At 39.3% G+C, this 20,359-nt stretch overlaps 1 protein-coding gene across 1 annotated transcript in view; it reads left to right on the top strand.

Moving 5' to 3' along the window:
* Positions 1-20,359, top strand: part of LOC133236356 (24-hydroxycholesterol 7-alpha-hydroxylase) — an 85,660-nt gene that overhangs the window by 38,273 nt on the left and 27,028 nt on the right. The window contains exon 8 of the mRNA XM_061398346.1: positions 12,870-13,003. Coding sequence (XP_061254330.1) covers positions 12,870-13,003 — 134 coding nt within the window. The remainder of the gene's footprint in view (positions 1-12,869; positions 13,004-20,359) is intronic.

Here is a 20,359-nt window from a genome sequence, read left to right as displayed (position 1 = left end):
ACATTCACTTTGGGTCCTGTTTAGACTGTGTTTTCAAGCAGTTTTCTTTTCTAATTTAGGATTCCCACTGTGAGTGTCTGCCCAAGAGCAGAAGGTCATTCCATCTTAAAAACAAACAATAACAAATAAAAATGCACTTAAATTGTTACCTGGTTGCATTTGACCCTTCTCACCTACTTGTTTTGATTTAGGGTAGCATACACAGCGGAGAAGGCAATGGCACCCCACTCCAGTACTTTGCCTGGAAAATCCCATGGACGGAGGAGCCTGGTAGGCTGCAGTCCATGGGGTCGCTGAGGGTCGGACACGACTGAGCGACTTCACTTTCACTTTTCACTTTCGTGCATTGGAGAAGGAAATGGCAACCCACTCCAGTGTTCTTGCCTGGAGAATCCCAGGGACGGGGAGCCTGGTGGGCTGCCGTCTCTGGAGTCACACAGAGTCGGACACGACTGAAGCGACTTAGCAGCAGCAGCAGCAGCATACACAGCACACTGGTTTGTTTTTTGTGATTTTTTTTGCCTGTGTGTTTTGTTTTTGTTTCTTGGTGGCCATTCAGTTGTAATGCACATTTAGTTGAGGGGAAAAAATAGTAAATTTTTTTCTGTTAATTTAAAATAAATCAGGTTAATTAACAGAAATACACCTGCATAGAAATAATTCCATAAAACATCAGGAATTGTTTTTTTGTCTTACATAAAAATCATGATTTGTGGATCATAAAAGACACAGTACAAAATTTTCATTGGATTATAATTTTTGTTTGAAAATTTGATTCATGCCTTTCTACCCTGTCACTTAGTGATTATGTGACTTTGGATAAAAGAGAAAAGTTACTCAGAGCCAACCAATAACATTTCTTGACACCGCTGAGTCCTGATTTAGCAGCAGTTCTGCCTGGGGACAGACCAACTCTATCAAGTGACCAGATGCTATTAGCTGGTGACACTGACTCAGTGGCCACACTCATCATGTACTGGTGAGAAAGGATTGTCTCTCATATTTATAAACAAGCGTAAGAACTAGCAGAGGGATACATGAGGCTCAGGTCCTATGGTGATGTTCTGGGCAAATTTGATGTCATTTGCATCACTGTAATTAATTCATCAATTTTACCTCATAGCATTGAAACATTCACATTTATTCTTGAGGTCTTCTCTGCAGTCACCTCTTACCCATACTATAACATGTGTGCAATTTTTATCTGTTTGGATGTTTCCCAGTATCTTCTTGTCTAACCTAGAACAACATTCTTAGAGGATTCCGTCATGGTATATCAAAGACCTGAGTCCCTCCAGCTAACTAAAGAAGCGTATTCTCATCACCACTTTGCAGCCTGCTAGGACTCAATGGCTGATAGCCAAGGTTGTGTCTATGATAGAGTCTTGGCCTTTATGCCACACATCAACCAAAATATTGAAGAAAGAGATCATGTAGCAGAAGCTAAGGCCACTCCAGTGGAGTTATGAATGGAGAAAGGTTATTTTATTTATTTATTTTTTACATGATTACTAAGTTTGATTCAACAGCTACACCCACTCCTGCCTTGTAAACATAACAGGCTCCTCTCAAGGTTACATTGTGATGTGAGTACAGGTTTCTTGTTTTCAATGACAGCTTTACGAAAAAAGTGTTAGTTGCTCAGTCATGTCCAACTCTTTGTGACCCCAGGAGCCTGCCAGGCTCCTCTGTCTGTGGGATTTTGCAGGCAAGAACTGCTAGCTAGACAACAAGAATCTAATATGGACATTTGGAAGCTCTAGCATATCACAGAGGAATTTTTTTACATTTACATCTCACTTTCCTTTGCCAGCCCAGCTTTTAAAAATCCTAGAATAAACTCAGAAAACATTAAATTATGACAAAGCTGTTCACAAACTACTTCTCATCCATCAATCTTGGAGAACATATGTACATTACCTAAGAAAATGTTTATTAATGCAGGAGATTTCATTGGAAACCTGCTCCAAATGTTTAATTTTGTTATCTTCTTTTCTCCTTGGACTTAAAGACCAAGATGGTATCATTTTTGGAGCTCAGAACTCATTACTTGCCAATCCGCTCATACAGGTAAAAAGACCAGGGTGAAATTTCACATATAGTATCTGACCCATGAGAGATTTCCCAGGAGGCTGGATTTCCTCCACTATTTTCTGCTTTGAATGCTTGAAGTGTGCCTTGTGACACTAACTCAGGAGATTTTGTGTGAAGTCATTCTGTCCTCATTTATTGCTTGGCTTCAGTAGGTGGAAAGAGATACCTCTTATGGCTGCATATTATTTACAAGCTTGGAGATAGGTCCTATCTGGCACTTCTCATTTTATTAAGTCTTTCACTATCTCACTCCAGTGTAGCACAGTTAATCTGCTTTGTTTATTCTCTACATTTTTCATTCGGACACAGTTCTTTTCTCTGAGTGTTCCTTTAGAGAATTATTCAGGCATTTGGATAACCTTTTTTCCTCTTTAGAAAATGAGATAAAGGTATTCAAGCCAGGTCAACTTCTCTCCAGAGAACACAATCCAGAAATTTAGAATTATTATGCAGGATTTATAAAGAAAGGTATTTCTAGATCAAAGTTGATTTTTATCTTTTATTATCTACCCATTGTCATCTTATTTGTCAATATCTCTACCTTTTACGTATTATAAATTAGGTCATGTCCTTTATTCTTTGTAAAAGACCATCATAATTATGAATCAGTCTTCATTGTATATTCCAGTAATAGAGAAATTGATACTCTTTTTAATATATGAAATAAATATTTCTGAAGACAAATAGGATATTGTTTTTTCAGAAGAGAATCTTATGTGGTTGTCTTGGTATAGTTGCATGAATCTTTTCTTTAAATGATATCATGGGATTTGGTATATTTTTATATGTGTGTGTATAAATAGAAGAAGTGGTGGGATCAATCTTTTGATTCTTCACTCTATCTTCTATCTGTCTTAATAACCTGTTCTAAGCACCACTGCCGTCCTTGGCATCTTTCTCAATTCATTGTTATTGCTGCTTCGTTCATTCCTGGTCTGTAGTTATGAACATCCAACTGAAGCTGCTGATTAGCATCTACCTCTGAAAGGTTTTATAATTTTTCAGTGGGTGTCAAGCAGAGTGCTGTGCACCAGTTAGCAATCCCAGGGGAGAACTCTAAACACTTCTGCCCAATGCATCTTGGTATCAGAGTTGTCGAGGATAACACAGTGCTGTCAGGCACTGGCTACAACAATGTTAAACTCACAAAGAGCAGAAAGAGAGCGAGATCAGCTTCAGCAGTGGGTGTGGGTCCCCTGTGGCCAGCGTGTCTCTCCCTGGAGCTAATGAAGAGGAGTTGGCCTCTGCAAACCCCTCTCACACTGCAGTGAAAGGAGCCCTGTCCTCGTCCCTCTCGGGGCAGATGTAACGGGGGGTTGGACAGGTGCCTCATCCTGCCCTTGCATTAAGCAGAGACAAAAGAGTATTTGCTGCCCCTGAAACAAGGAAAGGTATTCCCACACAAGGTGACGAGCCTGGCACAGGCTGTGTGGGCTCTTTGTGTCTCGTTGAGGAACAGTTCCAGGCTTAAGGCCCACCTTTGTATTGGGGTCGAAAGACTGAGCGTGAGACCACCTTTCCCAGCAATAGGAATCTGTGTTTTTGATAATAAGAATTTATCCTAAATCCTTCAAATGCCAAAAAGTCACATCCACTGGAAAAGTTAGAAGAACCAGACCTGGGAGTTCAGGAATGACTGAGGTGTCTGGAATAAGGTGGTGGCTGGAGGGGGAGAATTGAAGGAGCTGTGACTTTCCAGGCTCCGGCTACAATCCCTAAAGCCCTAATGCCCATTTTCATCATCCGTGGGCAATCTCTAGGCTTTTTGTTTGCTTTTTCCAGTCTATATCCACCACAAACAGCTTAAGCTGTTTTTAAGCCTCCCTTTCCACTTTACTTCTGTTGTTCCTATTAATTTAACTGGTATTTTTCTTATATAAAGCTCTTGGTTTGGGGTAGGACCCTTAGAGAGGAAACTATTAATAACATTAAAAATACATATATATGTATATTTACAAAACAACTTAAATAAAGAAAAACATATTATGTTCCTTTATGGGAAGGTTTAATATCATGAAAATGCCAACACTTTTCAAATTAATCTATATTTAATTAATTATAAAAAGAATTCCAGTGGTTTGGAAGGGGAGGAAATTAATGAAGTGACTTAAATATTTTTTGAAGAAGAAATGTGATTAGAAAGACTATTAGAAGCATGAATTAGTAAGGCCATATTTTCCCAACCAGATTTTAAAACGTATTAGAAAGCTGCTGTAATAAGAGTATACAACTGCCACAGGACAAATAATTGACCATCATAGCCCTTGTTCGCTAACCTTTTGCCACAATAAAGAGCAAATTCAGATTCTTTTCTTCCAAAGCTAAAAAAATATTATTAGAAAAGAGTCATTTTTCTATTTTGTTTTACATTCTCGAGGCCAAAGTTTCTAAAACTATCAGCATTTGCAGTGAGTTAATATTCTACAGACCTGCAGTCATTAGAGAGACTATATTTATAGTCTGTTTATAGGAAGAGCAGTGAACTAAAAAGCATGTAACTCTACAGCCTAGCCTAGACTTTATCATCTTTCATCTACTCTCATCTGTTTTCCTTTTGATTTTTTAAGATAAATTTAACTTGTATCTTTCTCACAGAATTTTGTCTCACAGAACATGTATAATAATGGGCATGTACAGTCCATTCTAAAGGAGATCAGTCCTGGGTGTTCTTTGGAAGGACTGATGCTATAGCTGAAACTCCAATACTTTGGCCACCTCATGCGAAGAGTTGACTCATTGGAAAAGACTCTGATGCTGGGAGGGATTGGGGGCAGGAGGAGAAGAGGACGACAGAGGATGAGATGGCTGGATGGCCTCACCAACTCGATGGACATGAGTTTGGGTGAACTCTGGGAGTTGGTGATGGACAGGGAGGCCTGGCGGGCTGCAATTCATGGGGTCGCAAAGAGTCGGACATAACTGAGCGACTGAACTGAACAGTAATGAACATGCACAATAGTAAAGGAAGGAAGCTAGTATTTTATAAGGAATAAAACCCAAAGAGTACCTTTTTTTCCCCTCTATTGAACAAATATTTAGCGGTTCCAGATCAAGAAGGCAGAGTAGGAAGATCCTGAGCTCAGCTCCTCCTGTGGACACACCAAGACTACAACTACATGCGGAACGATTATCTCTGGGAATGAACTGAAGACTAGCACAGCAGATTTTCTGCAGCTTGGAATGTAAACAGAATGCCGTGTCAAGGTGGGCAGGAGGGTCAAAGATGCAGTCTAGACAGAAACCGTACCCAGACTGCGTGACCCACTAGTGGGAGAGATATCACAACAGTGGAGGTGCCCCTATGGAGTGAGGGCTCCAAGTCCCACCTGGGGATCCCCTTTGTACCTACACAAGGAAGATGAGCCCACATAACATTTGGCTTTTAAGACCAGTGCGGTTTACACTTGGAAGAGCTGGAGGGCTGTGGAAAACTGAGACTCTGCTCTTGAAAGGTTCACATGTAAACTCACTTGCTCTGAGTACAAGCACAGAGGCGGGAAAATGTGAAGGGCGCCTGGGTCATACCCTGAAGGAGGCTCACTGGTCATTTTGGGAGTGATGCTGGAGGGGTAGGGAGCTGGGACACCTTCTCCAGGGATGAGGGCATTGGCAGGTGCCATTGAAGGTACCTCTCCTTCACCTAGCTGGCCCAGGACTGGCAAGCAACATTTCTGTCACTCTCCATCAACTAGCTAACACCGTGTGCACCACCCCAGATTCTCCTGAGAACCCACCCTGCTTGACTACCCACTTAGTTGGTCCCTTCAAAGTGGCCCCTGCCCCACCTGGCATGTGACCTAGCTGGCACGGGCAACTGTACAGAGTGGCTCCACCTCTGGGGAGGTGGAGCATACCATGAGCCCATAGCAGTCAATAGAGCCACACAGCCCCAACCAGGGCACAACTGTGATCCAAACACAGCAGGAGGATGCACACAGCACACACAGGGGACACCCCAGAGCACCTGGCTCTGGTGACCAGGAGGAATTGCCCCACAGGACACCTGCTACATACGCCTACTCTTTCAAGAACAGGAGCTGTAGCTGATCTACCTAATGCATACAAACAGACACACAGGCAAAATGAAAAGAGAAAGGAATTCTTATAAACCAAAGCCAAAGATAAAAACGTCAGAAAAAGAACTAAATGAGATGATAGCAATTTACCTGATAGAGTGTTCAAAATGATAGTCATCAGAATGGTCACCACAGTTAGGAGAGGAAGGGATGGACTCAATGAGAACTTGCAAAGACAGACTGTATAAAAAAAGACCCAATCAGAACTGAAGAATTCAATAACTGAAATAGAAAATACAGTAGAGGAAATCAGCAGCAGAGTAGTGGATGCAGAAGAACGGATCAGCAGTCTGGAAAACAGGTTAGTGGAAATCACCCCATGAGAACAGCAAAAAGAAAAAATGAATAAAAACCAATGAGGATTAAGATTCCCTGGGACAACTACAAGCATACTAACATTTACATTAGAGAGGCCCCAGAGGAGAAGAGAGAAAGGGATGGAAAACCTGTTTGAAGAAATAATGGCTGAAAACTTCCCTCTCCTGGCAAACGACACAGACAAGTCCAAGAAGCACACAGAGTTCTAAACAAGATGATGAAGACACCCACACCAAGACACATTATAATTAAATGTCAAAAGTTAAAGACAGAGAAGAGTATTAAAAGTTTTGCAGTATTTCTTTTTACATTTATAAGAATAAGTGCAGAAAAGGGTTTATTGCTATCCCCTTCTGGGAGACAAGTCACCAAATAAAATCTTTATTTATTTATTTATTTATTTTTAAATTTTATTTAATTTTTAAATTTTACATAATTGTATTAGTTTTGCCAAATATCAAAATGAATCCACCACAGGTATACATGTGCATCTCACTAAAATTTTCCAGAAATCTATAACCAGTATGTTCTCACTGCCTATAAATAACCAATGTTATAGGGTCATTGGGTGTATAAAACCTATTGTAAATGCTATTATCTACTTCAGGACATTTTATCCTTTCTTATTCTTTCTGAGATGTTCTAACCTTTTCCAGTGAATGCAGATTTCTTCTGCAAAGGAAACAGCAATTTTATAAATTTAAGAAAAATATTCCTGGAACAGAAGTATAATTGTTAAAATTCAATATTTGAACATTATGTATCATATTCCATTTTTTTTAATTCCTGAAATAAAGGATAGGGCATAAGATACTTGTTTTGTATTACTCTGGAATACTGTAGATTCTTTTATTTATTGTTTCTCTTTAGCTTTGTCTCTTCTCTAAAACCTGATTTTTTTTCAGGAGCTTAGAAATATGCCAAGAAACTAGTTTTCTACCTCTGCCACCAATTGATATCATTGCTTCATTACTTTTTAAGATAAGTCACAGAAGTGCTGGGTTTTTCCAAAGGTGTTACATTGTTTCCCCAAATAGCAGTATAAAGAAAACACTAACTTTTATTATTTAATATTGCTTTTTAGAGAAATTATTACAAAATTTGGGGAGCAAATTTCATGACCAAATTTGGTAGGCATCATTGCTTAAGGTTATTACATCAGATTCTTTACTTTCTTCAACCTTTATCTCATGTATTTTTTTTAATCCTAGTGTGTTCTGTGAACTTTTGTACACACTTTAACTTTAAACAAGCTGTTGAAAGACAACTTCTGTGAAGGAAAACAACCTCACAACACTGAACAGCAGTCAAAACTGGGAATCCTTGCTTTCAAAAGTAAAGAGGTGGTAGAATGTGCAGGGACGCACTCTTTAAATTTCAGTGGAGCTTTGTTTTGTGTTTTAGCTGCTCAGCATTCCGGATCTTAGTTCCCAGACCAGGGATCATCAAACCCAGGCCCCTTGCAGTGGACACGCAAAGTCTTAACCTCTGGATCACCAGGGAAATCCCTCAGTGACATCCCTTATGCTTTGCTTTTCTTCATCTTTCTGTGTGTCTTTCATTTGTGGGGAAGCATGGAGCCTCCTCAGTCGGTTTTCAATCCCACTTTCTGATTCAGTCACCTCAGAATTATGTCTCAAAAGATCTGAATGACTAAGCAAATGCCTGTCATTCTCCCTTTTTCTCAAAACATGTGTTATTTTCCCCAAATTATTAGTTAAATCTTGATGTAATGGTCCTTCGGGACTATAGGAACAGAATTTTTGTATTTTATGTATTTATTTATTGAGAGAGTGAGCATGTGTGTGTGTGTAAGGGGGAAGGAGCCTGAAATATGAAGGAGACAGAGGAGTCATCTCTCAGAGAAGGACCTGCTTTAGTGATTCCATTTGATTCATATTCCTTTTTTAAGTCTAAGAAATCATATATTTTATAATTAATTTTGGAGTTTAATTTCCTTTCTCTCTGCTTGGCTACATGCTACTCATCCTTCCAGGCCTAGCTGAAATTTTAGCCCTAGGCAAGAAGGGATGAACGCCACTGACACTCAAATTCACTCTTAAGAAACTTATGTTGTAGTTATTTGTAACCAGATATTATTTTGTGTCCTTGTGTTCAAACTTGTTTAATACAATGACGGTGTCTTTCTCATTCGTTTCTCGTCTCAGGGAGGTGATGGGACACAGTGAACAAGTATAAGGGCTTTCAGTGTAGACAGACATGGGTTTGAAGGCTGTCCTGTCACTTTCAAGCTTCTCCTTGGACACATGATCACTTCATAGATGGCAGATCGTGATGAAGAGTAAATGAAGCGGTCCAACATGTTGGTGGCATTAGATAGTCAAAAATTAGTATGATTCTCTTCCTATCTCTTACAGCACCTATATTTGGGCTCGGAAGTAACAGATACAAAGCACATTTATACTGAGTGAATAAATGGTTGAAGTAATAGAATTTTAATCTATTCTACATCCTTAGCAAATAAAAATCACAGTTACTGCATTCTAACATGCTTGTCATCATGTGTGCAGAATCCTAAAACTATAAATAACAGTTTAGAAACGTTCTTCGCTATCTCTGAACTCAAGAATTATCTTTTCTTTTATTTGGTTTCCAATATCCTGTTATTGGTTTGACTTCTATTGCATTTGTGCCGAGAACAAAACAGATGTCTTCTACATTTTCCCCCAAATCGCCCATGGTTTCTTGCCTGGCAGTCTTTTATTCTGGTCCCGGTCTCCATTAGGTACTAGCCCTTCTGATGATTACCTTGGCTTTCTTCCAAGTGGAGCCTTCTAATTTCAGAGTCAAAACACTGGAAGAACAAACCACAGATGTGCATTGAAATATGCACAGTATGGGTACAGAGCTATTTCTAAGAGTTATAATAAGAAACATCTTTAACCTGAAGATGTTGTTTGGAAACAGCATCTCTCCCTTTCTTTTTCTTTGTCTAGTCTGGGAATCCTACCTTATTTTTCCTACCTCACACTGGGATTTGAGAAACTAAAAATATCTTATTAAAACATTTATTTTCCAAGTGTAGTCTGCATCTCTCCTACAATGGCAGGTCATAATAGATTTTAAATATTATTTTCAATTCAGAGCAAGCTTTTGTTTATTATATAATACAAAACATTTTTTGCACTTTATAATTCAATTAGTCTCCTAAGAATATTTCAGAAGAAAAAAAGAAAACAAAACTTTTCTCCAAAAGAAAGTCAGAAACTTCACTATTACTGGAGTCCAAACTTTTTCAAGGCCAGAATTATGCCTGTCTCAAAGTAGGTAAGTCACTTTGGAGTCACACAGATCTGATTTTAAACACAAATTCTGACCCTTGGCAGTCATTTATTCTTTTTTTTTTTTTTTTGAAGTCATAATTTTTTTTTTTTTTTGATTCTTGATTAAGTAGAGAAATCTTTATTTTCTATATCCTATACCTGCAGTAAAATAAAACACAGAAAATACTAGAAGGATTGTTTAGTGAATTTATCTAATGTAGATGCTCTAGATACATTTTTCAAGAGAAAACTCTTATTTTAAGTAAGATTTAGAATCTGAATTGCAGATTGCGTGCTAAGTCGCTTCAGTCATGTCTGACTCTGTGTGACCCTATGGACTGTAGCCTGCCAGGCTCCTCTGTCCATGGGAATTCTCCAGGCCAGAACACTGGAGTAGGTTGCTCTCCTCCAGGGGATCTTCCCGACCTAGGGATCAAACCTGCATCTCTTATGTCTCCTGCATTGGCAGGCAGGTTCTAAATAGATTTTTAAAGAGAAATGTCATATTTTAAGTAAGATTTAGAATCTGAATCGTAGATTATCACTGATCTATTTGTAATGTCCATTTGGCAAGGGCCCTTCTTGCTGGGGTCACCTTGGTTTCCAAGATAAAGGTGAAATTGTTCTGAATCCCCTCCAAGGATTCTAGGAATCTCTGGAAGAAGTGGGGAGGTGGCCAGAAGTCGAGGCCTGTGCCTCTCAGAGCTTCTCTTGATTTTCAGTCTCTCATTTCCTAATTTCTCCCCTTCCACTGTCTTTTCCTTTCTGGATGTTCTGCCTCTTTTCTGAATCTCACTGCCTCCTGGACACACCAGGTCTTTATTTCCTCAAGTGTTAACTTATGGTATGTGTTATCTGACTTTATTAAAATATTGAAAATATGGGACAAGGAAAGGGAACATTGCACAGTAGTCAGAGCAGCTTAAAAGCGAGCGTATGACGTAAAGTTGAATTTTCTGTTCTTGAAAGTTTCGTCCGGCATTTCTCCCATGGTGAGTCTTCTCCTTGTGCTTGTGCTTATGCCCACTCAGTTGTGTCGGACTCTTTGCAGCCTCATGGACTGTAGCCCACCAGGCAACTCTGTCCGTGGATTTCTGAGGCAAGAATCCTGGAGCGCGCTGCTACTTCCTACTCCAGGGGAATCTTCCTGACCTAGGGATCAAACCTCTGTCTCTAGAGTGTTCCTTAGCCTTCTACTAGGTTGCTGGTCACCTGCCAGGTAGCTGGGTCCCCTCTTGTCTCAAATTCCCTCCAGCCCTGTCTCACTTTCTCGAGACCCCAGCAGCCCCAGTTCCCTTGGGCTCTTGTCTCGTGTTTCCACCACAGGGCTAATATTTATTAGCCATATTTATTAGACGACTACATCAGTCTTCTAATATAGGCCATTAGGCAGTGCTTTTCTTTTCCCTTTGTCTTTCTTTTTTTCTTTTTTTGAACTCAAGGAGGCTGGCGGGCTACGGTCCATAGTGTCACAAAGAGTCAGACAGGACTGAAGCAACTGAGCGCACACACGTGCACGTTCTGAAAGAATCTCAGATCCCCTCTTACATTTTTAAGTTGATGTTCTCAAGTTTGTTATCCTGCATTTCAATACCCTCCCTGCTTTTAACTATCTTCGAATATCTTACATCTCACAGAATGGTTTCCTTGTCCGCATGGAAACCAATTATCCGTGCTCCTCTCTTACGGCCTGGACTGAGTGTATGGCAGGAATACCTTCATGGTTGTAACCCTGGTGGAGCCCGACTCAACTCCTGGGGCTTGCTCAGTGCTCAAAAATCTGTCAAGTTTAGTGGAGTGTATAGAGGCCCCTATGGGGATTAATAGAATCAGGGCTCAAACAAAAACCCTGGTTCCCAGACTCTGCTAAGCAAAAACATTTGCTTCTGACTCCTTGGGAATTCCACATGTACTGACTGAGAAGGTTTCCCAGGCAGCACTCACCCAGCCCTCTCCCGCAGGATGGGCTGACTGTAGAACAAGCCGTATCTAGAGTCAGACAGATGCGTCTGGAGACCCGCATTCCACTCCCAGGCACTGGTTCCCAGTACAGTTGGGAGGCAAATGTGAAAGTTGACTTATTCAAACTTACCATGTTGTTGAATTTATTCAGCATACACTGTCAAAATGGAATGCTGAGTTGTTTCAAGTAATTTTCAGAGTGTAAACATTTTACTTAAAACACCATTAATTAAATTGTCTCATTTGATCAAAGGCCCTGGCCATATGTCGGTCCATAAAAAGGCCAACTCAGGTGCCTTCAACCTAAATATTAGTTCAGGTATACAACTTCCAGTAGGAATGTTTGATGCAGCTATGTGTGGGAAGCTCATAATTCCAGATGAAACACACATGTGCCATCGCCCCTTTCTTAATATTCTTTTTGCACCCTCTGAAATGTATGATTAAATGATTAAAAAACAAAAGCAAAAACAGAAACAGTTCAGCAAGGAAGAGATAAGAGAAGAAAGTCAGGTGGTGTCTCACATCTCTTACTTTGTACTTTACAATTTTATTTGTTTGGCTGTGTCTGCTCTTAGTTGTGGCATACGGGATCTTTAGTTGTTACTTGCAGGAATCTTAGTTACGGCATGCGAGCTCTTTAGTTTTGGCATGTGGGATCTAGTTCCCTGATCAAGGATCAAGGCTGGTCCCCTGCATTGGGGGTGCACAGTCTTAGCCATTGTACCACTAGGGAAGTAAGACCCTTACTTTGTACTTTTGATGCCTGTCTTTTATTGCTCTTTCCCTAAGTGAAATGAGAATTTGGACAAGAAATAATGAAATGAATAAACTTGAACTCTTTTCTGACAGGAACTATCTTAGACATTTGGTAGCCATAGGACTGGTAAGAACCAAGGTTGGATACCAATCCATTACACTACAGTAATCATCACTGGTTTAGTTTTTTATACCACATTTTATCTTGGTAAGAATAAAATGATAAAAAGAGATAATAAATGGCCAAACTTGATATGCAAAGGTAATAGTAATATTGACACTTGATGTCAGAGGCAGTTCTTAAACTACATTGATGACCTGACATAAAATCACTTTCTGGCCTCTTTAAATCCTTTTTTTTAAATTCTCTTTGCAGGTAAAGATAAGATTAAAGTGTCTGAGGACGACTTGAAGAAACTCCCTCTAATTAAATGGTGTATTTTGGAAACCATTCGTTTAAGAGCCCCTGGTGTCATCGCTCGAAAAGTGCTGAAGCCAGTTAAAATTTTGGTGAGCTTTGATTTTGTTTTAAAATAATGAACCTTCTAGAAAAAAAGTGGATACTTTATCCATTTGTTTGTTAGATACTTTCTCAATTTCCATTAAATACTGAGTGACACAGAAACAGGTTACTAGTAAAAGTTGTGCAGCAACATTTTGTTAATATGGGTATTTATCTGTTGGCAAATATTTCAGCTAAAACACAACCCTTTTGTAATCACTTTGGCTATGTGGTTCTCTATCAGAATTAGTATAATCCTATTTCAACAAGCAGGGAGGTTGGAAAATTTCTTCTTTGTTGTACCAACCTATTCCTCAGCTGGATAGGTTGGGGAATTGAGGGCATGAGGAAGGTCCTTTAGGATAACTGGAAGACTTCAGGCCCCAGATCACAGTTGCAGGTACACACAGCAGGAACGCCATGGGTAGCTGCAACTGATGTTAGGAATTAAAAACGGAGTGAGGTCTTTTCTATGGGCCAAGCAGAATTTTCTCAAGTGCACCAGAAAAGGTATGTACATATGGCAGATGTTTAGTTCCATATACAGTGAACCAACCAGGCAGAACAAAATAATCTTTTTTAGATGATTGACTTGGGGCCTGAATTATCCAGATAGGTTGTATTTAGTCAGCCCTCCATTTATATTAGCTTTGTTTATACACAGCTTGAGAGTGCCTGGATTTAAATGAAGAAAATTTTGTGGTAGTAGAACACAAAAGAGACAAAAAATCCGAATTTTATACAAGTTGCTACTTGCTAAATACAAAGGAAATGTAGTTTATTTAACTGATCTTATGCAAATTGTAGCATTGAGTTTTAAAGGGATTTTTAACAGTTTTTTCTTTTTAATAATCAAAATATTAATTATATTAGACTATGGATATAAATGAATATATATTTAAATATTTATAAATCTAAATATATATATAATTTGTATAATAAACTTATATAATAAAAAATATACATATTGATTGGAAATAATCAAACAACTTCATGCAGTTAAGTAGAACAATGTGTTTATCACTCTGAATATTACTATTCAATATAATTGTTATTGAATTTTTAGTAAGCTTTATTTATATCCTGGCCAGTAGATAAGTAGCTGGATTGCAGAATAGTTAATTGTCTGACAAAGACAAGTGGATCTTTGTTTTTATTGTTATTTTAAGCCTACCGATCCTATACAAATTCTGTTAGATCTATACCTGAATTTTTCTATTTCAGAGTTTAGAGGAGAAAAAGACTATAAAGAGAAGCTAAAAGAAGAAATTAAAAATTGCTTAGAATCTCACAAGTCAGAGATAACCACTGTGAACATTTTGATATTATTGTAATTTTAGAATTTTGTCCTATAGTATGTTCATTAAATATAAATTGAGGTCACACCAAGCTAATTTTCTCACAACTTACTTTTATTTTATTTAATAATAGATCCAAAATAGTTTTTTTAATCATAAAAGACATTTATGTCATTTTAAATTACAGCATAATCTAATATTGAATATATGAACACCAAATAAATTTTTAAATCAGTTCTCTGTTCTTGAATATGTATGTGGCTTCCATTCTTTCACTATTATAAACAGTGTAAAGATGAACATTCCTATAGCTAAATTTTTGTGCACATTACTGATTATCTTCTTAGTATAAATGAACACAACTTGGTTCTTTTAAACATCAAATATTCTCTGAAACAAAGTAGAATATCTTTGCTGAAAATATTAACATGTTCCCAGGAGTTTGGACCATAAAAACATTCATAGATGGGATCACCTATGTCTTGACCCGTTGGACAACTGGTCAAGTTTCCTTGCTATGAGTTCTAGAAGTATTCTCCATTGCTGTTTCCTAATAGAGTCTGAGCAGGATATATATTTTTGCTCTCGTAATTACTTCTGTATATATTTATATATATATATGAATAAGTGAGAATGGACAAACTTTATCTGCTTTCTTTGGTTTGCTCTGTTCCATCGTTCTCTTTATTATGCCACCTTTCCAAAATTCTTAAGCTTCTACTTGTGCTGTCTATTCAAGGTTTCATATTTAGTATCAGGTTAATCTGCAAGAATACCTAGGAAAGAAAGTGAAAGAAAAGAAAGTGAAGTTGCTCAGTCATGTCCGACTCTTTGCGACCCCATGGACTGTAGCCTACCAGGCTCCTCCGTCCATGAAATTTTCCAGGCAAGAGTACTGGAGTGGGGTGCCATTTCCTTCTCCAGGCGATCTTCCTGACCCAGGGATTGAACCCAGGTCTCCTGCATTGCAGGGAGAAGACGCTTTACCTTCTGAGCCACCAGGGAAGCCCCACCTAGGAAAAAACTAACCAAAAAAAGTGTTGGAAAATATGAGTAATTAAGGAATATTAGTTATATTCTCAAGGTATTAAAACATGTAACAAAACTACAGTAATTAAAATGGCATGATACTGGTGTCAGACGTGATAGTCAGGTCAATGTAACAGACTAGATAAGTACCAAAGACACAAGCCGTGCAGAATATGTAATATTGGATAGATAAATCTTTTTAAGTCCCTGAAGAAGAATGAGATTAATATATGGTTTGGGATGATTGGTTAACAATGGGTATTTTTTTTTTTTTAGCTTCTAGAATAACAGTTCTCAAACTTTTTGACCTTTATGGCCCCTTTCTACTTTACAAAATTATTAAGAGCCTCAAAGAGCTTTTGTGTATATGAATTATATCTATCAAGATTTGCTGTACTGGAAAATAAAGCTGAGAAATTATTAAAATGTTTATCTAGTTGTTGTTGTTCAGTCACCAAGTAATTCATTTTAAAACTAAGAAACCTAATACATGTTAAAATAATAATGTGGTTTTATGAAACATGACTATATTTTTCAAAACACATAAAAAATAGAACAGCATCATTTCAAGTGTTTGCAAATATAACTGAATTCCCATATATGTGTCTGCTGTCAATCTGTTGTGATATATTGTTTTCTACTGATGGAAATGAAAAAAAATTCAGCTTCCCACAGGCATGTAACCAAAAAAGGAAGGAGTATTTTATTCGCCTTTTTCAGATATCTTTGTGGCTATTCTTTGATTCTACACTAAAACTCAACAGAGATACTTTTTTAAGTTTGTTGCAATCTGAAATTTTATCAATGAATTTTTTTTGTACTTAGTTACATTAAAATACATTGGCCTGTCATGCTTCCCTGGTAGCTCAGTCAGTAAAGATTCCACCTGCAATGCAGGAGACTGCTTACAAGGCAGGAGACCCGAGTTCAATATCTGAGTCGGTAAGATCCCCTGAAGAAAGAAATAGCAACCCACTCTAGTATTCTTGCTTGGAAAATTCCATGGGCACAGAAGCCTGGAGTTCATGGGGTCGTAAGAACTGGACACCACTTAGTGACTGAACCACCTCCACCATCCTATACTTTGAATAAGTCTTTTATTCAAGACTGATTTTTGATGTAGCTGATTCTCTGCAAAGGTCTCCAGACTCCCAGAAGACCTACCCCCACCTTTGAAAGCCACTATTGTGAAGAGAGGGCTTCCCTGATAGCTCAGTTGGTAAAGAATCTGTCTGTAATTCAGGAGATCCCAGTTCGATTCCTGGGTCAGGAAGATTCACTGGAGAAGGGATAGGCTACCCACTCCAGTTTTCTTGGGCTTCCCTGGTGGCTCAGCTGGTAAAGAATCTGCCTGCTATGTGGGAGACCCTGGTTCTATTCCTGGGTTGAGAAGATCCCCTGGAGAAGGGAAAGGCTACCCACTCCAGTATTCTGGCCTGGAGAATTCCATGGACTGTATAGTCCATGGGCTCACAAAGACTTGGACACAACTGAGCGACTTTCACTTCACATGAATATCATTTTGGAGAGAAGAGGGCTTCTTAGGTTTAGGATTAATCAGTGAAACCACAATGCAGATGAACAGACTGTACCATATCAAAATGTAACATGTCTTATTAAGTATAACCTAAATTAAATGTAAGCCAAAAAATTAAGAATAAATATCAGTATAAGCACAATGCAAATGTTAATGAATCACAGATTAATAAGTAAAGCACTAATATTACATAGATTACTAAGGGTAGGACATGACACAAATTTTATGGAAGAAAATAACTTAAAATGAAAAATACTCAGCTAAGACATAAATTCTTGACCAGCAATAAAAAAGAACCTATTTAAAATGTCAGGTTAGCAGATAAGAGGGCAATGAAATTGATACTCTCATATATTGCAGTTAGAAACATATCTTGCTACAAAATTTGAGGGAACAATTGAGCAATATGTATGATAGCCTTAGATATTCAGAAGACATAGGACATGTATATTCTCATGTCTTCTGAACATCTTTGTTAAAAGATTTTATATGAACAGTGCTTTGTGAAAGAAGATACTTGTGATAGCATTATTTGTTATAAAAATAATAGTAGAAAATGATTAGTTAAGCATCCATTGGAAAGAAAATTATTTTATATGAATATATAATATAAAAATAATCCTTAGGCTATAATATCAAGTGAACAAAGTAGGAGTCAAAAATTATTCAATAGGGACAAAAGCAATAATATGTGTATACTGGGTTTATTTATGCATTTCTAAATGATACATATCAGCATATATAAACAGTGGACTTCCCAGGTGGTCCTAGTGCTGACGAAAGTGCCTGCCAATGCAGGAAATGCGGATTCCATCCCTGGACTGGAAAAGTCTCCTGAGGTAGGAAATGGCAACCCACTCCAGGATTCTTGCCTGGAAAATTCTGTGGACAGAGGAGCCTGGCAGGCTACAGACCATGAGGCCACAGAGAGTCAGACACAACTGAGCGACTAAGCACACACACAGATATAAACAATAAACCACATTTAAAAACAACAGAAACCTAAATTGCTGTTATTAGCTAAAAGTACTGGAGGGAAGTCTAGCCAGTTGATAACTGTCTTCTGTTGCCAGAACTCTGGTTGTTTTCTCTTTTTTCTATTTTCCTGAATTTTCCCAAGTGTCTAGAGAGCAGTTTTTTATTATGCAGAAGAATATACTTTTGTAAAGTACTTTTTCTTTTTCTTTTTTTTTTAAGCAGCTCACACCAGCTAAGCTTCTGGCCCAAGAGCTAGAGAGAAAGAGTGTGCTTTTTGGGGTCGGGCTCCTCTGATGGATGCTTTGCTTTACAGGACTCTACTCGTCTTGAAGTAGAGTCTGCATTCCTTGCACCACTTTAGGTGTTGACATCCTTCTTGATTTACAGCAGAGACTCCTTCTCTTTGCTCATCAAGAAAGCTCATCTCCGGACTAGCAGATGAAGTTCATCTGACCTCACGGCATCCCTATGGGGTGGGCTGGTCAAGATCACTTCAGCTTACCTGACAGGTGCAATTATTGCCACACAGAGAAGTTGTGACTTCCACTTCCTCATGGTCTGTGCCCAGTCCTCTGACTGTTTCATCTCTCTCTTGATCTTTTTCTTCATCTGCCACGTTGCAAGGACAGGACCATTTGGACCAGACATGATGATGTCCATTTGCTCAGACGGTTCCTTTGATACACCCGTTTCTCACATCCTCCTCACTCCCTCATCTGCCTACCATTTGCTGCAGCAACAGGAACTTCTTTCTAGTCTCCTCCCTGTTGCTAGTATGACTGCCGTTCCTGAGGCCCTTCTGAAGTCTTCCTCTACCGGCGTGCTTTGTGGGCTGCAGCAGTCAGTGTCTACACGTCACGATGCTAGGTCAGCAGCCACTGAAGGGAGCTATGAGGGTGGGGAGGGGAAGGTGGCGGCTGCCCGGACTGGACACCTGGCCCAGGGCGGCCCCTAACCATATCAGGGCCCTCCCCAGCTGACTTCAGAACCAGTTGTGATGCTTCTAGCCTCAGTTCCAACAGAGGTAGAGTGAACACACAGAACTGGGATCTCACAGGTCTCTTTCCACTTTAAAGATGTTAAGAGGACAGAAGCAAATGCCTGCATCTCTCCTCATTTTGATCTAAGTCTCTAGCAATCCTGGTACCGAAACCACCAGACTCAAGTACTACTCAGCTTCCATGGGAACCAACAGGGGTCTCTTGGGTTAAACAGTGACGGCCCCCTCCCCTCCCCTGTCCACTCCCTGCTTCCATAAAAAGAGATGTTTTCACCTGTAAGATGCTGCTATTCTAAATACGTAGATTTCAAGTAAGTGTTTTGCAAATACCTTGAGAAGACTTCAAAACTGCAGGATTAAACAGGTGTGGCTTCTGCCGCTTGGCACAGGGAGTTACTAGTAAAATATCTTCACCTCAGTAGAGGTGATGGCTCTCTAGCCATCTCACACCGTGCGGGAGCTCTTTGTCCTCTGGCTCCTGAAGAAGGTGATATAAAGATGATTATTTTTATAATTTTATTATTTATTTATTTTTGGCTGCACGGGGTCTTCATCGCTGTGTGCAGGCTTTCTCTAGTTGCAGTGCATTGGCTTCTCATTGTGTAGCGGCTCTTGTCGTGGAACACGGGTGAGTAGCTGTGGCACACGGGCTTAGTTGTCCCACAGCACATGGGATCTTGGATCAGGGATCAAACCTGTGTCTCCTGCATTGGCAGGCAGATTCTTTATCACTGGACCACCAGGGAAGTCGTATAAAGATGATTTTGTGAAACAGTGTTTAGTTCTCAGGCTATAGTCCAAAGAGTCGCAAAGAGTCAGCCACGACTGAGTAACTAAGCGTGCACATGTTATATATCAAAAAACCTATTATAAGGTGAATGGAGAAGGATAATGCAGACTCTGCTGCTTCGGGAAACATAATGTTTATCATCAGTTTCACAACCACCAGCACCTCAAACGTGAAACAAACCCAATAAGCACACAGCACTTGCTTTGTCCTGTCTTCCTAATCAGTTGTCTTCAACTTCTTTCTGCCCTAACTGCTGCTGCTGCTGGAGTCAAACAGAGAATTCCCTGCCCCTTCCCTTACACTGTCATCAGCACTCCCAATGACAGGATACCCACTGCCCCTGTTCTCAGTGCTAATATGGCCAGTGTCTGTCTCAGAGTTAGTCTTTTCTGCTCAGAATCCACTGAGAATCCTCAGAATCATCAAGCCCACATGCTGCAAACCCCAATGTGTGCACACATGCTAAGTCACTGCATTCATGTCTAACTCTTTGCAACCCTATGGACTGCAACCCACCAGGATCCTCTGTCCATGAGATTCTCCAGGCAAGAACACTGGAGTGGGTTGCCATGGGTATTGACCCGGGGATCAAACCCACGTTTCCTGCATTGTCAGGCAGATTCTTTACCACCAGCTCCACCTGAGAAGCCTGATATCAAACATCAAAAGCTGCATTAGTGTATGTCTTGGTTGCTTAGTTGTGCCCAACTCTTTGCAACCCCAAGAACTGTA

Source organism: Bos javanicus, chromosome 23, assembly GCF_032452875.1.
Source record: "Bos javanicus breed banteng chromosome 23, ARS-OSU_banteng_1.0, whole genome shotgun sequence".
NCBI lineage: Eukaryota > Metazoa > Chordata > Mammalia > Artiodactyla > Bovidae > Bos > Bos javanicus.
The sequence above is the reverse complement of the archived record's forward strand: the minus strand, read 5'-3'. Positions and strand labels throughout refer to the sequence as shown.